Source organism: Drosophila hydei, unplaced genomic scaffold (genome assembly GCF_003285905.1).
Source record: "Drosophila hydei strain 15085-1641.00,03,60 unplaced genomic scaffold, DhydRS2 tig00000384-arrow-arrow-pilon, whole genome shotgun sequence".
Taxonomy (NCBI): Eukaryota; Metazoa; Arthropoda; class Insecta; order Diptera; family Drosophilidae; genus Drosophila; species Drosophila hydei.
This window is the reverse complement of record NW_022045722.1, coordinates 98,123-112,947: the sequence shown is the minus strand read 5'-3', so window position 1 is coordinate 112,947 and position 14,825 is coordinate 98,123. Positions and strand designations below refer to the sequence as shown.

The following is a 14,825-nucleotide window of genomic DNA, read 5'->3' as shown; positions in this document are numbered from 1 at the left end:
TATTATTTAACAGCAAGAGTCCAGCAATCATAAATGCATATTTTTTTGTACCATGCACAGAGCACACATTATTTATTAACTCATGACATCGTCCGATTTCCTTATTATCGATAATGAATTTATGTAGAAAAGAAAATACTTAGAATATCACCTATTCGAAGGGTTCAAGGCTTCTTCTCGTCAAACAATTTTGATGTGATTTTAATTTATATAAACGCGAAGGCGATCGGTGAAATATCCTTTCGGGATTTACAAATAAAAATGAAACTTTTCTGTAAATTATTCAACGATTGGGCAGGAATACGTAATTGCGTTAAAACTTTTTAACTTACCTTTCACACGTAACTATGTAAAAGTTAAAAGTTTGGACCACTATACACAATTTTTATGTTACTCTCTGTATGCAGCCAAAATCAGCTTCGCGTTGAATAAATTTCAATTTTCCTGCTGCTTGTGCTTGCATGCAAATATATTTTCATAAGGTTGACACTGCAGAGATCGGAGAGTAAACACAAAAGTTAGTGTATAGTGGACTTCATTTCGCCTGAACTCAAGAAACGTACTGATGTTGAGATCCTATATTTCTCTTGAGCGAACCTAAAAACAAGGTATTCATGTCACTATTTTAGTTTGGACTATCCACTTAACATGCAACAAGTGAAATAAAAAAAATCTAGAATAAAGATACTTTTACTACACACATATATTATTATATTTTTGTAATAATATAATAACATTCTTCTTAAGTTTTAAATTTTGTTCTTAATTCTTAATGTATTTAGATCAAAAGCGAGTGACAATGGAAGTCTATAAGTAGTGATTGCACCTACTAAAAAATACTAAAAATGAGTTATTAAAGTATAAGTGTTCTATCAAGTTTATCTTATGGATAAGAATTTTATAAAAACCTTTTTTTAGTTTGTGTTCACTAATTTTCAGTATTTTTATTTTTTTAATTATAGATAGTAAATTCAATAGTTGAAACTTAATGTAGCACTCTATAACTTATCGATAAATATATTCGATATTTTTCTTATATATTTACCACATTTATTTTTTTCCTTCATCAGTCTGTCTGCTTTTGTCTTTTCGTTTCTTTCGGAAAACTGGTATTCTGACTAGTTTCTTTAAAACTTAGGACGGTTGAATATTTCATTGGCGAATTCGTTGTTACATATGTATCATTAGTACAATATTGTTTTAGTTAGCTGAAAACGCTAAGACTGCGACCTACACATACCTTTGTACATATATACGTGTACCAAATGCTACAATAATTGTGTATGTATAAAAGTTATTTCATATTTATTTTTTGATTCTCTTAAGCATACATATGTATGTACGCCTTTAGGTGTGCCATAAAACAATATTTTCGACAGTTCTATTGTGTTATATTAATCACATAAAATAACTTGAAAACATTAGTGATGTTTGTAATTATTGAATTGTCGAAGTTGCATACTAGTATTAAAATCGCATATATTACGTATTTCTTATGTATAACTATATTTAAATTAAATTTTAGTATGTATGTATATATATATTTGAATACTTCAAATAAATTGTGTTGCAATATTGGTATTTAAATATGTATTTTCTTAACCGTGTCTGTAGATAATATTTACTTACATATGTATATATAAATGTATAAATGTATATATATATATATATATATATATATATATATATATATATATATATATATAAATTTATTATGTATATATATTATATATATATAAATGTAATTTAAAAAATAGATATCAAAATTAGTAGCTTTTTTCTGTATTTATATTAAAATTTTCGCATTTTTTACATGTAGATAGTATTTTATGCTGCATACCCTAAATTTACTAAAATTTTAACAAGATGGCAACACTTCAGAAACAATCAGTTATTCAGTTGTAGTAGGCCCCTAAAAATGTAATTGATTTTATAATTACCAAAATTTATTTATAGCTATTCAAAGTGTAAATATTTATATATAGTTGCAGAAGTAAATAAAATATTTTTAACAATTGTTAATGTTCAAATCAAACGGTAAATTGAGGAAAAGTTAGTCATATACTGGTCTAATTGAAAAATGGTGACAAAATGTATATGGAGATTAAAAATCTATAATACATATTTAAATATTTAAAATTAATCACAAATATATTCAATCTTTCAAAATTATATTTTTAGTTTTTTTCCTTTATATATACGGACCGAGTTAGTTCAAAGCAAACATTTATGTCCATATAAAACTGTAGATTGCGCTTCATACACAGATTTGATATAAATACTTGGATTTGTTGTAAATAAGTTCATGATATAAATATATCAAAAACAAGGCTTATAAGCAGGTGTGTATATATGGTCACACCTTTAGCTTATTTAACAATTTCCGTTTAATATAGGTAAGTTCCGCATGGTCTAAGCCACCGTTCTACCGGTCTTCAGATAATTGGACTATCTCAGTGAAAATGATTGATAAAATGAGCACTTAGTTTCACTTTAGACATGGGTAAAACGGGAAATGCTTTAGATTTTTTACTTCGGAAAGAAAATTATTCAAAAATGCATAAAATACTTCGTAATACTCATTCACAGTCTAAACGCACGTATATATTCAAAATTTTAAGTCTACCTTCAATAAAGGCAAAATGATGGGCGGTCATACAAACCGTCAGATGTATTTGTTATCTGCAAATTAACTCGTATGCTTACTTCAACTGGTGATTCGTTGCCGTGTTTGAAATTACAGCAGAACAGTCGATTCAAATCAGGTGTCAACACTTTTATTTCTGGTCCGAATAAAAAGTATTCATCTTTGTTATCAGATATGTCATGGGGTAATAGATCCATAAAAAAAAACGTTGGACTCTTATTGTTCTATTTTGAATAGTATTCATTTAATTTATAAATATATTTTAATACTCATTACATAATTTATTAAGTCATTTTCAATTGTAGATATATTTTGTAATATAATAATATACATTTTAATTTTTTTACTTTCATTGGTTCTGTTCTTTACCCTTCATTAGTGAATTAAAATAAGTCAATCCGGGTTTTGCGTTAATAAAATAAAACATTAATATTTTCACGCAGGAATAAAACATCATTGATTTTGTTATAAAGGACAACAGTAAAACGTACAGTACTATTTTAATCAAAATAATGAACGGTTTAGCCAACAGTAATGACGACACTATTGAGTGTCCACTGTGTATGGAACCACTAGAGGTGGATGATTTGACTTTTTTCCCATGCACTTGTGGATACCAAGTAAGTATAGTAGAATATGAAAATATTGCACATTTATGTATTTTATTATTTGCAGATTTGTAGATTCTGTTGGCACAGAATTCGTACAGACGAGAACAAATTATGCCCAGCATGTCGAAAAGAATATCCGGAAAATCCTGCTGATTTTAAGCCACTAACTCAAGAGGAAGTAAGTATATATAGTCGGAGGACCTATATAACTTAAATATAAACAAGTAATAATGTTACATCGGTCATTACTAACAGCATAATACTCGTTAACTTCATTTTTATGGTTTGGAGATTTTGCCCCACCACTTAGGAGTAAATAGTTTTTTCCAATTAACCACGAAGAGGCATATAGTATATTTTAGTAAATTACTAGCTGTCAACAGTAATTTAATTGTTACATTTTTAGTTTCTACCTGTAAAACTATGCTCCAAAAACTTTACAAACCATTTTCAATTTACACGTGTAACTCAATGATCGAATTTTTAAGACTGAACAATCAATCAGTCTTATAATTTTATACGAGGATTTCATACACTGTACGGTAATATTTCAAATTTAAAGTTCCTTGTGTTAGAGATATAACATATATTGGACAAAACAATATTCTTCTGATTTTTGAAAGTTTTTAACAGTAGCTCACGTCTCAAATTTTGGGGTTCCACTTTTAAATCTGGAAGGTACAGTTTCCCCCAATAGTCGGAAATATATTTACTATATATTTTTCAGTTTTGGTTGTCCATTCGGCCTTTTGCGAACACCAATAGTTTTTCTGTTAAACCACATATGGTTTTACCCGATTCGCTACGCCCCTCGTAGGCATATCTAAACATTTTTGAGCACTCATAGCGATGAAATGGCTTGCGTTAATTCTGACGAACGATAAAACGTATATTGCAGAAAATCATAATACTCTTTTTCACTTCGTGAAGAAATATGAATGTACAAATCGTGATTGTCGCTGTATTATAATAGTAATGATTAGAATTAGTTATTTTAAAATATATATATAAAATAAATTTACTATTGCTAGGATTTGCTAATATATATGATTAGTTACATAATAGGTTTTATTTAAACAGAAACTATATTATTTTGTTTTAAAATCGACAGCCAGTGTTTATTATTAAAAAGTTATACAGTGGGTGAGTTTATTTATTATTATGCTATAAATATATAATTCGGTCAACCCGTCCCTTTATATCCCATTGAAAATGGGAAATCAGGGTATAATAGTTTTGTGCAAATGTATGTAACAGGCAGAAGGAAGCGCGGCAGACCCCATTAAGTATATATATTTTTCATCAAAACGATAAGCCGAGTCGATTGAACGCGTCGAACTCAGCATCTATGAGTTAGAGACATGAAAAAACAAGCTTGTTTCATATATTCGATAACTATTTAATTGTTATTATTATCTCGGATGTCTTAACAGCTAGAGCCTCCAAATTTTGTGTTAAATTTTATGTATATTTTATGCAATTTTGATTTTTGATGGATTTTGGATACTGGCTCCAAATTTCCCCAAATTCTTAAAATTCAAGTTCTGTGGAAAATTGGCTTAAGGCTTAAGGGCTAGAGCCTCCAAATTTTGTATTTAGTTGAATGTAAATATTATACAATTTTCCCAAATTCTTTAAATTTAAATTCACTTGGAACTAGGGCCATTATGTTAAGGCGTTTGCATCTCTACCAAGTCAATAGAATATGTAGATCATATGCTGAATTTTTTTTTTATTTGCAGTCTCTCTTATATTAGACAATAAACCAATTTTTTAACAATAATATTAAATAACCGGATGGCTTGAGCTCCAATGAGATCAATCCAAATATTAACCTACTTTACATATTTATCAATTTCTGTGGGGCAAGTCTAGGGCATGACATCTTTTAAGTCGCCTGTGGTTGTTTGAATCATCCAGTAGTCTTAGTGATAGAGCATTATCCTGGTTATGTAGTTTATTCGTGTATCTGTTTGCATATAGTTGTATTTCTTCTTTAACAAGGGGCAGTTTGACATCTTTCTGGCTTAAGAACTAGAGCATCTAAATTTTGCATTTAGTTTTATGTATATTTTATTCAATTTTAATTTTTGTTATATTTTGAATACCGGCTTCGAATTTCCCCAAATTCTTTAAATTTACGTTTAGTTGGAAATAGGGCCATTATGTGAAGGCGTTTGCATCTTTACCTAGCCAATAGAATATGTAGATCATATGCTAAAAATTTCATTAAAATTTATTAAGTAAAACAGAAGTTGTTATACAAAACGTTTGGCCAATTTGCAAAAGCACAAGTCAGCAGCGGCACGCGCAAGCATTTTTCTTATACGCATGCACACAGACATTCAAAAGCGTGTATTATTTTCTATTCGAAAAATCGAAATTGCTATTGAATACAGCTTGAATTATCACCTGCTACTTAACTCGATATTTGCAAGCGGTGCAGTGGCTGTGTTGGTTTAATTGTCCCTGGGTTCGAGTCAAGTGGAGATGGAATATTTTTTATTGTTTTATTTGTTGAATTATGAAGTGGCGGTGTTGGTAGAGTTGATGCGCATTGCGTATAAATTGTGGGTTCGTATCTTGGTATCGTTATGTCGATTTATTTGTTTTTTTTTTTTGTATACTCTGTACTAACTACGGAAAATATTAAAAAAAAACGCAGATAGGACTGCTTTCTTATTTATTTAAGGGTTCGTGTACGAAAAGTAAATCAATGCTCATATCAAATTTGTCTCAAATAATTGAACGATTTTAAAAAACGGAATCGATAACAAATTTTTGTTGAGGTATGTTCAGATATGTCGATTTCCAATATTGAATGTGATAACAAAGTTTTGGTATATCTTACTATATTTTGAATGTGAAGTTACAACCACGTACAAAATTTGTTTTTTTATAACCGATCGGTATGGAAAACATAATATTAATATTATTAAAAAATATACTAATATAAAAAAATAAACAAATTATGTTTAACCATTTTAGATGATTGCTTTTAAGTCGCAAAAACGTCAGAGAGATCAACAACGAAAACAAAAAATAACTGAAAACCGAAAACACCTTGCAAATGTACGTGTAGTTCAAAAAAATTTGGTATTTGTTGTTGGCTTACCCCCCCGACTTGCTGACGCAGACGTAAGTGTATAACCAATTACAATTTGTATACGTGCCTTCCTAACGTCACAGTTTTCTGTAACAGATATTGAAAAAACATGAATATTTTGGAAAGTATGGAAAAATTCATAAAGTTGTTATAAACCCAAGTACAACCTACGCTGGAGTACAGGTAGGCGGCACACACTTTGTTAATATTAATAATATTTATTTCGTCGTAAAATCCAATAAAAGGGTCCCTCAGCGTCGGCTTATGTCACATATGTACACAATACAGATGCATTGAGAGCTATACAAAGTGTAAACAATATAATGATAGATGGGCGTCTAATAAAAACCAGTCTCGGAACGACAAAATATTGCAGCCATTTTATGAAAAACCAACAATGTCCCAAAGGTGATTGTATGTACTTACATGAGTTGGGTGATTCTGAAGCTAGTTTTACAAAGGAGGTAAAATGCCGAATATCAAATTTATTATGCAGTACTTTATCATTCAAAATTTAAGGAAATGCATCAAGGAAAACATCAAGAGTATGAAAAACGACTACATGATGTTTTAATTGCCACATCTGGGGTAAATACTGTATCTGGAATCGGAGGGTCTACGAATGGTGCAAATGTAGCTGGTAGCGGTACCTCTAAAGCAAACGGTAATACGTTTTTTTTTTTTTATTTTTTATTAAGAAAACGAAAAGAGCAATAACTGATTAATTTCTTGCAGCTTCGGTTACAATATCATCATCATCATCTTCTTCGACATCATCGGTATCAATTGTAAATAGTTCTACATCAGCAAATGCACAGCTAAAAGAGGCTTGGCCCAGCTTATCAGTTTCTCCTATTAATAGCAAAGAAACATTAGGCATTGCCTCCAATGGAAACGGAAAAAATAGAAAAGAAAAGTCCCGAAATGAGAAAGGTCGACATGATAAAAATAAATCCAAAAACAAAAATCATGTTTTCCCTAATGCCAATACATCCAACAAAGAGAACTTTATTCCTGATACTAGGGGCGAACCAAGCACCGTAACAGCAATTCCAGCAGAAGACACAGTCACTGCTTCAACAAAAATAGAATTAGATTCTGTTAACAATCGACCAAAATCGGAACGGAACAAGGAAAAAGGACTGTTAAACCGTGCCTCACTTTCAAAAGACCAAAAAGAAAATAAAGAAGAAATCCAAAAGAGTTCGACTGAAGTCAATAGGCAGTTGGAACATTCTGATAATGAGGCAAATACAAGCAAAGAAATAAGCACGACAAAGCGCAATGAAAGTAATAAAATATTTTCATTGATAAACCGGCCAACATCTAATGTACATCGGTCGCTCAGTTCTAGTAGTGAAAATAGTGAAGATCACTTATCTGAAAGCAGTACAAGTGAACAAAGTTCGCCTGGAAATTTAAAGAATATGCGATGTAATAGTTCAAGTAATGAAATCCAAAAAGAAATGATTAATAGTAATATTGAATCGGAAAATGCGGATGACATTTTGTCAACAACAAAAGTAGTTGTGGAAAAGGGAGATGAGATAACTCAATCAATTCAAGATGATAATGAAATATTAAATATCGGCGGAAATGACTCCACAAAGGAAGTATCGGGTATGTTATTTTTATTAACATTTATAAATCTTTATTAAGATTTTCGTAATGTGCTGCGATTGTTTTTATATGTGGCAGTTAGTGGCATTTAATGTATTAATGATATAATTAAAAATATGAAAGCTCTAGGCGGGATACCCGACTAACAGAGACGTTCAATACCGATCTATCTGCATTTATACTCCATAGATACTATATATAAGCATAGATCCTCAAGCCACACGAAGTTAAACTTGTATGCGAATGTCTATATGTATGTATATATTTAAGCAAAAAAAAGTGTTATTAAAATGTACAACTAAAAACAAGTAGAAACGTTACAGTCGGACGCTACCGTCTTCACAGTCTAAGCGCTGCCAGTATCAACACATTGTAAGGTATTTTTTCTGATTTTCCACGCCAGCAAAAGTATTATATAGTATTATATATATATATAGTATTATATATATATATATATATATGTAAGTTTTATTAGATCAATAAATCAGGTCAACAGTAATTTTGATACAGTTTTTCTCGGCCAATCCTTAAAATAGTCTAAACTAACGTAACTGTAAAATTTTGTTCCACACAAATGTTGAAATTACTGGGTATATTTTATGTGCGACGGCCCCAAATAAGCATACTTTTTTTTGTCATCGATGGAGATCAATAGTAACTTAGATATGTAATCTGTCTTTTTGGATGCTGGTTTTCAAAGACCAGTTTTTCGTGTTATTTTTAACCTATTTTGACATTTATTTTATTTTTAATTTTTTTTTATTAGAACGGTCATTAAACTGTGTTACCGCTTAAAGGTGATAAAAATATCATGAAAATATAAATATTATCTCGTGTTTGATGGGCATAGAGACGTTTAGAATTTCAAATATCTCGCTTATCTGGGTCTCAACATGATTATACTTATCCACTACTTTTGCCTCTTACCTTTAAACAAAACCACAAACGCTAATACACTGGTATTCTTATTTTAATAGGATTATTGGAATTAAATTGATTGCATTCAATTTATTCATATAATCTGTTAGAATGATATATAAATATAGCAAGAAAATCAATATGCGACTGTAAAAGTGAACAATACTTGGCGATTATTCATTTTTAGTTATTTAACATAATGCTACACAAGAAAACTGATCTAATTTGTAATTGACATAATTTTTAAAATTTGTTATTTCAGATGCCATGTTTAAGCTAAACATGTTTGACGATAGCAACAGCTTCTTCTCGTCGTCCCCTACATTGCAGCAGTCGGTACTTTTTAGGAACAAAGTGGATGAGGATGTAAGGCAGCCGCAAATAAACAGCGTAACGAATTCACATTTGCCAGACTTGCTTAATGGTAAAATAAGTAAAAATAACATATGTTTAATAATAACTTGAATATTTATTATATTAAAAAATCATATCAGTATACAAATTACAAAATATTCTAGGAATAATTTTTACATTTCTCATAAATTTGATTATATTTCTTCTATGATATATTTGTTGGACGGTAATTATCATGACATCTTGGGCTAATTAGGCATTGATGGATACCAAAATGCTGCCAGCACAAATGGTAATTATCCTTATTTCCTGACTAACACTACTTTTGTATATTTATAAATTTATATATTTTATTTAAATTTTGGAATACGTAGTGGAAAAGCTTTCTATGGCTACAGTAAAACTAATTAATTAAAATATTAATATTATCGAATAGTACTGACTTAACAATAAAAGCAAATCGAACATTACTTTTTTAAAAACATATTCAGATTAAGATAAGTGACATAACTTACTTTTACTGGATTATTAACAAAAATATGAACTAACGCTAATGATGGTTGCAAATGTTAATAAGTTACGAAAGTAGGATACACGCTAAAAATAAGCATATCATTAAAGGATGATTCTTAATTTTGCATTACGTCGCATTAATTCAATCATTCCCATCATAAATCGTTGTATGGGAAGCATTTATGGGATTTTCTATCTATAGGATGGTCGACGCTTTTAAAAAGCGCCCAGAATATAATTGATCTGAAATTCTAATCAGTACGTAAGACGTCATATTATGTATTGAAGTTATTAGCCAGAAAGTCATTGTTCTTCCCTAATGTTGGAGTTATTTTGGATCCTCCATGGAATGCTTTTGCAAAGACTAATTTAAGCCTATCACATTTGAAGTACTCATTCTGAGATGACATGCACATTCTACAAAGTCGAAAATCCGTTTCGCAGTTGATTTAATAAATCATTTTTAAATCGATATAAGTAAATCTAAAATAAATTACTTTGCATCATTCCAGAATGGGAAGAAGCCCTTAAAAACTTAATGCTACGCAACAACCGACAAGTAGACGAGCAAGTTCTACAGCAACAACAATTGCAAATGCAACAACAACATCATCACCAACAAGTACTCAAACAACAAGAAGATTTTCTACGAATTCACGAGCTACAAAAACGGAGCAATTTAGTAAATAATGGAATTTCCCATAATACACATACTGGTAAGTTTTTTTAGACAATGCTACTTTATATTGCATGAATGTATGTAATACAAACAAAAAGTTTGAACTTCTTATTTACTCGGGTATTTTATTCTGAAGATGTATGGAGCTTACCAAGTAAACTAAACCTATTTTTTCTTATAAACTGATGGAAATTAAACGTGTTGATGATGAGCGTGAAAGCATTTATTTTGATTTGACTTTTTTATACCTTGAACTCATTGAAAATGGGCATTCAACATATAATGGTTTTGTTAAAATGTATGTAACAGACAGAAGATAGCGTGGAAGATTTTTAAAATACATAAATATGTTAGATACTGTTATGCGTGTACAAGTGTAAATGCATGTATAAAAATGCAGATCGCCGTGGCTAAAGCTTTCTTACTTGTATTAAGTATAAGCAACTAACGTTTTAGCTTAGACATAGGCTATACAACAAGGTCCGATTTGTTTACTTAAAAAACTTGTATATATAATTTGATTTACTAATTGACATTAATTCATTTTTGACTCCAATATTATATATGGCTGACCATAATTTGCTCTTATGGTATGAACATACTAATACAAAAAGTAAATTTTTGTATAAACTTTGTGTATTCGCACGCTATGTTAACTTTACTTCATTAAAGAAAATCATTTCAGCGTTGTTGAAACTTTAGAAATTCTATATTCATCAAATATTATTTTTGCTATTTGAGATATATGCTCATATAGACAACCCAAAAAATATATAAAAAATATATATGTATACGCCCATTGAGTCGTGGTATTTCGGAAAAACTACATTACCATTATAAATGTCTGATTTAAATCTAGTATTATTATTTTGCAGGTAAGATCATTTTATTACAAATCATGGTGTTCAAGGTACAATTATTTTCTGAAAAAGTCGTGGCAATGCTCAGAAGATTTAGCCAAATTCAGATAGCCAGATTCAGATACATCATATGTATTAACCTTTTTTCGATAATTAATCCTATTTTCTTATCAATAAGGAAATAGATTGGCTTTGATTTTAAGCGTAGCTTAAATACTGTAAATTTATTGTGTAGGTTCGATTAATGAATAGAGAAATATATTATATGATTGATTTTGACTTTGGTTACCTTCGGAAACAAAATTAAAGTAACAGCTGACAATTCAATCATAAATGTGATTCTTCATAACGAAAATAATGCTCGATTTTGAATGCCCAATGTTTACAAATGCATAGGAAAAATACTTACGCTTGGCACTGCATGTCTCGTGCTTGTGCTAATAAGCCAAACTTTTTATTTAATAATTGTTTTTATTAATTAACGATTTCAATTAAATTTTCAGCATATGAGCGAAATATTTATCAGTTTAGTAAAAATGCAAACTGCGTTCCACATATTGTCTATGTTTGAACATAAAGTTAAATAATTTGGGGAATTTGGAAAAAAACAAAAACAGAATAAATGTAACATTTGGAGACTCCAGCTCTTAAGCTATACCAATAAAACGAGAACATATATCGATATTTTGACATTAAAACTTGAAACTTCACGTATATTGATGGCTATAGACAGACCTACAAAACAAATTTCATGTCTCTAGGGTCTGAGATCGACGCGTCCCACATACATAAACTCAGTTCATCGTCCTGATCGTATATATACATATATATATATGCCCGCTTAGCGGGGTTCAGGTTACCTAGTCGAGTTTTTATTTACGGGTATGAAGAGGTGTGGTAGAGTTGATTCGAGTCCTGGTGTCCTTATGTCAGTTTACTTCTCCTAATACTTGAAATATATACTTTAGAAAATATTTTAAAACGCGGAGGGGATCAGGGTATCTCATAATCGGGAAGTGAGTAGAGCATTCTTATTTGTTTTGTTTTTCTTCAAATTAAAAGATTGAATTTGAATTTAGCAGACATACATTTAAAAACTATTTCGGATATATATCGGATCTATATCTAAAATATATTTGTCTTAATTCTTAGATTTTCCAAGACATTATTATGGTAACGATGTTGAAGCAAATAGGACACAACCACATGCCCCCGTGCATCCGCAGCACAACCCACAGCAGCCCGATGAAAACTCCGTAAATACAAATAATATATTTGGTGGAAATATGTCAAAGTTTTTCGACTTTCATAAAAGTCAACAACAAATCCATCAACAGTACATTAATGGACAATCTCAGTTAAGTAATGTCGATTCTCATCGATTAGCTATATTTCTGGAAAACAACCGCACCAACCCATCAGTTTTTGACAATGGTAATAGAATTTAGTTGTATTTTTCGCATAACAATATATAAAATGATATATATAATTTGTTCATTCAGGTATTTTAACACAACAAGCGCTATTGCAGAAACAAAGGTTCATGGGAAATTTTGAAAAAACAGTGAGTACATGCGGTCTGAAAATGTGTAGACCTTGTGAAGATTAAAGATAAATTATGTATATATCTTTTCAATCAGAAATCTTTCAAGTCCCATGAAAATTTCGTAATATAATACAATATTTTTTTTCCAGTCTTCAACAAACCAACCACATAACGTGCATTCGCCCCAAAATAGGTTTTCGCAGAACTCATTAGCGGATGATGACCTAGGTAATGTATCCACCAATTGTTGCCGTGTACATGAATATCTTTAAAAATTTATTTTTATGTTTTTTTTTTCAATAGCCACAAATAAATTAAATAGGAATTGACATATACATAAGAACTTCCAATATAATAATTCAGTAAAATGTACAATGAAGACTTCGTTATAAAAGTTTACGATAAAATCTATATAGAGTGCTTTAAATCTATACAAAAGTCATCATTATTCTTCCGTATTTAATTTCTGAAAAAGTGTTCCAGTTATCCGCGCTATGAGTTTCGAGTCTTGGAATTTTCAGAATGTTTATGCTTTGACTTATGTTAATAAATTAAGCAATATGCTCGCGGCTTATGTAAAAATATAAAGCACGATATGGAGCAAAACTTTTTGAAATGCGAAAAATATTTTGAAAAAAATCAATTGAATTAACCATATTATTCATTATATTTCTTTCTGAAGTTTTGATGGTTTTCACTGTATGCAATTTTTTATTTTAGGATTTGACCCGTTTATTGAAACACAAAAGGGACTTGCTGAACTTATGGAAAATGAAGTGGTACAACAGAGTGTTAATGGACCAAAATTACAGCAGCAAACACAACATCCGCATCACCAAATTCTGGATAACATGCAACGCGCCCGAATGCCTCCACCTGGCTTTAATCATATGAATACCTTAGGATTTGACAATGCAAGCAGGGTACACTCTAGCAAAATTCTTCCCTTTATTAATATGCCAGGATGCTCGGTTGGAAACAACACAGGGCAAGTCGAACCACACCACCTCCACTTGGCTACTAACTGGAACTCCCATTTGGCAACATTACACCAACACCAAGGACAACCAATAAATGACTCCCATTTACAACATCAAATTGCCCATGTTAGCATCCAAAATAAAGGTAATTTCATTACACGGTTAACTCATGTATAAAATGTATATTGTTTCTTACATTTATTAATCATGCATAAATAACAAATAACAAGTTTAATATTTTCAAAAATCAGCAATTATTTTTCAACAATTATATAAAAGTTGCTTACTCACAAAATGTGGTTACTTTCATACATAAAACAGTTGCAAAAATATATAAAATATTAAATATCCTTTACTTATAGGATATAGTAACAGTGATTGGACTGCAATGGACCCTGCTATTTTGTCTTTTAGACAGTATTCATCTTTTCCACAGCAAGCTCAAATGCCTCACCATTCACAAGATCTATTTCTGCAACATTTGGCTCAAAGTCAACAGCAAAACGGACAAGGTAAACTAAAGATTATTTTCAAATATTTTTTGGTTTTAATTAATAATAATTTGTTTAATAGGAGGGTTCTGTAATCAATCCCAACAAGTGCTTCCTGGTATTAACATGCCTAATAATATGATGAATGGGCAATCTTCATCTCAATCACAGGTGAACGCTAATGTTCAGGGTATGCTGGAGTTCTTAAAAAATCGTCAATTTGTTTAAAATTTAATTCTGAATATTATATATTGGTTTACCTGTACTACTTATAATATACTTATTGTAATACATACATAGTGAAAAAAATCGAATATAAAAAATCGAAGAGCATTGATGATTTTATTTGAATACTTATAAGTAATAATGTTATTTCCTCTTATAATTTAACAGTGAAGAATTTAATTAAACATAACTGACATTAAACCCTCATTTCTGTAGTATTCGTAGTGGAATAGGACTATATAAGACTTATTCTATCGAATAGTACTCTTGTTCAT

General features: G+C 30.2%; 1 protein-coding gene across 2 annotated transcripts; it reads left to right on the top strand.

Annotated features, from left to right (window-relative positions):
• Positions 1–1,067: 1,067 nt before the first annotated feature.
• On the top strand, positions 1,068–14,653 carry LOC111597787 (putative uncharacterized protein DDB_G0291608). 2 transcript variants are annotated; one of them, XM_030224199.1, is made up of 18 exons: positions 1,068–1,281; positions 2,182–2,342; positions 3,091–3,267; positions 3,323–3,436; positions 6,247–6,396; positions 6,461–6,547; positions 6,610–6,828; positions 6,884–7,028; positions 7,100–7,984; positions 9,165–9,326; positions 9,513–9,548; positions 10,282–10,485; positions 12,461–12,742; positions 12,811–12,872; positions 13,004–13,082; positions 13,575–13,979; positions 14,197–14,346; positions 14,408–14,653. In XM_030224199.1, exons 3-18 carry the CDS (start codon positions 3,160–3,162, stop codon positions 14,551–14,553), a joined length of 3,234 nt encoding a protein of 1,077 aa, XP_030080059.1. In that variant the 5' UTR covers positions 1,068–1,281; positions 2,182–2,342; positions 3,091–3,159; the 3' UTR covers positions 14,554–14,653. The 2 variants fall into 2 exon arrangements, with proteins under 2 accessions (XP_030080059.1, XP_023168429.2); XM_023312661.2 differs by lacking the exon at positions 2,182–2,342.
• Positions 14,654–14,825: the final 172 nt, after the last annotated feature.

What these genes read in the sequence shown, in the direction of transcription:
- LOC111597787 (XM_023312661.2), top strand. Translation starts at nt 3,160, where the DNA reads ATGAACGGTTTAGCCAACAGTAATGACGACACTATTGAGTGTCCACTG. An exon ending in AGCCACTAACTCAAGAGGAA is followed by an intron (nt 3,437 to 6,246) that starts GTAAGTATATAT and finishes TAACCATTTTAG; the next exon opens with ATGATTGCTTTTAAGTCGCA. An exon ending in TGTTAGCATCCAAAATAAAG is followed by an intron (nt 13,980 to 14,196) that starts GTAATTTCATTA and finishes CTTTACTTATAG; the next exon opens with GATATAGTAACAGTGATTGG.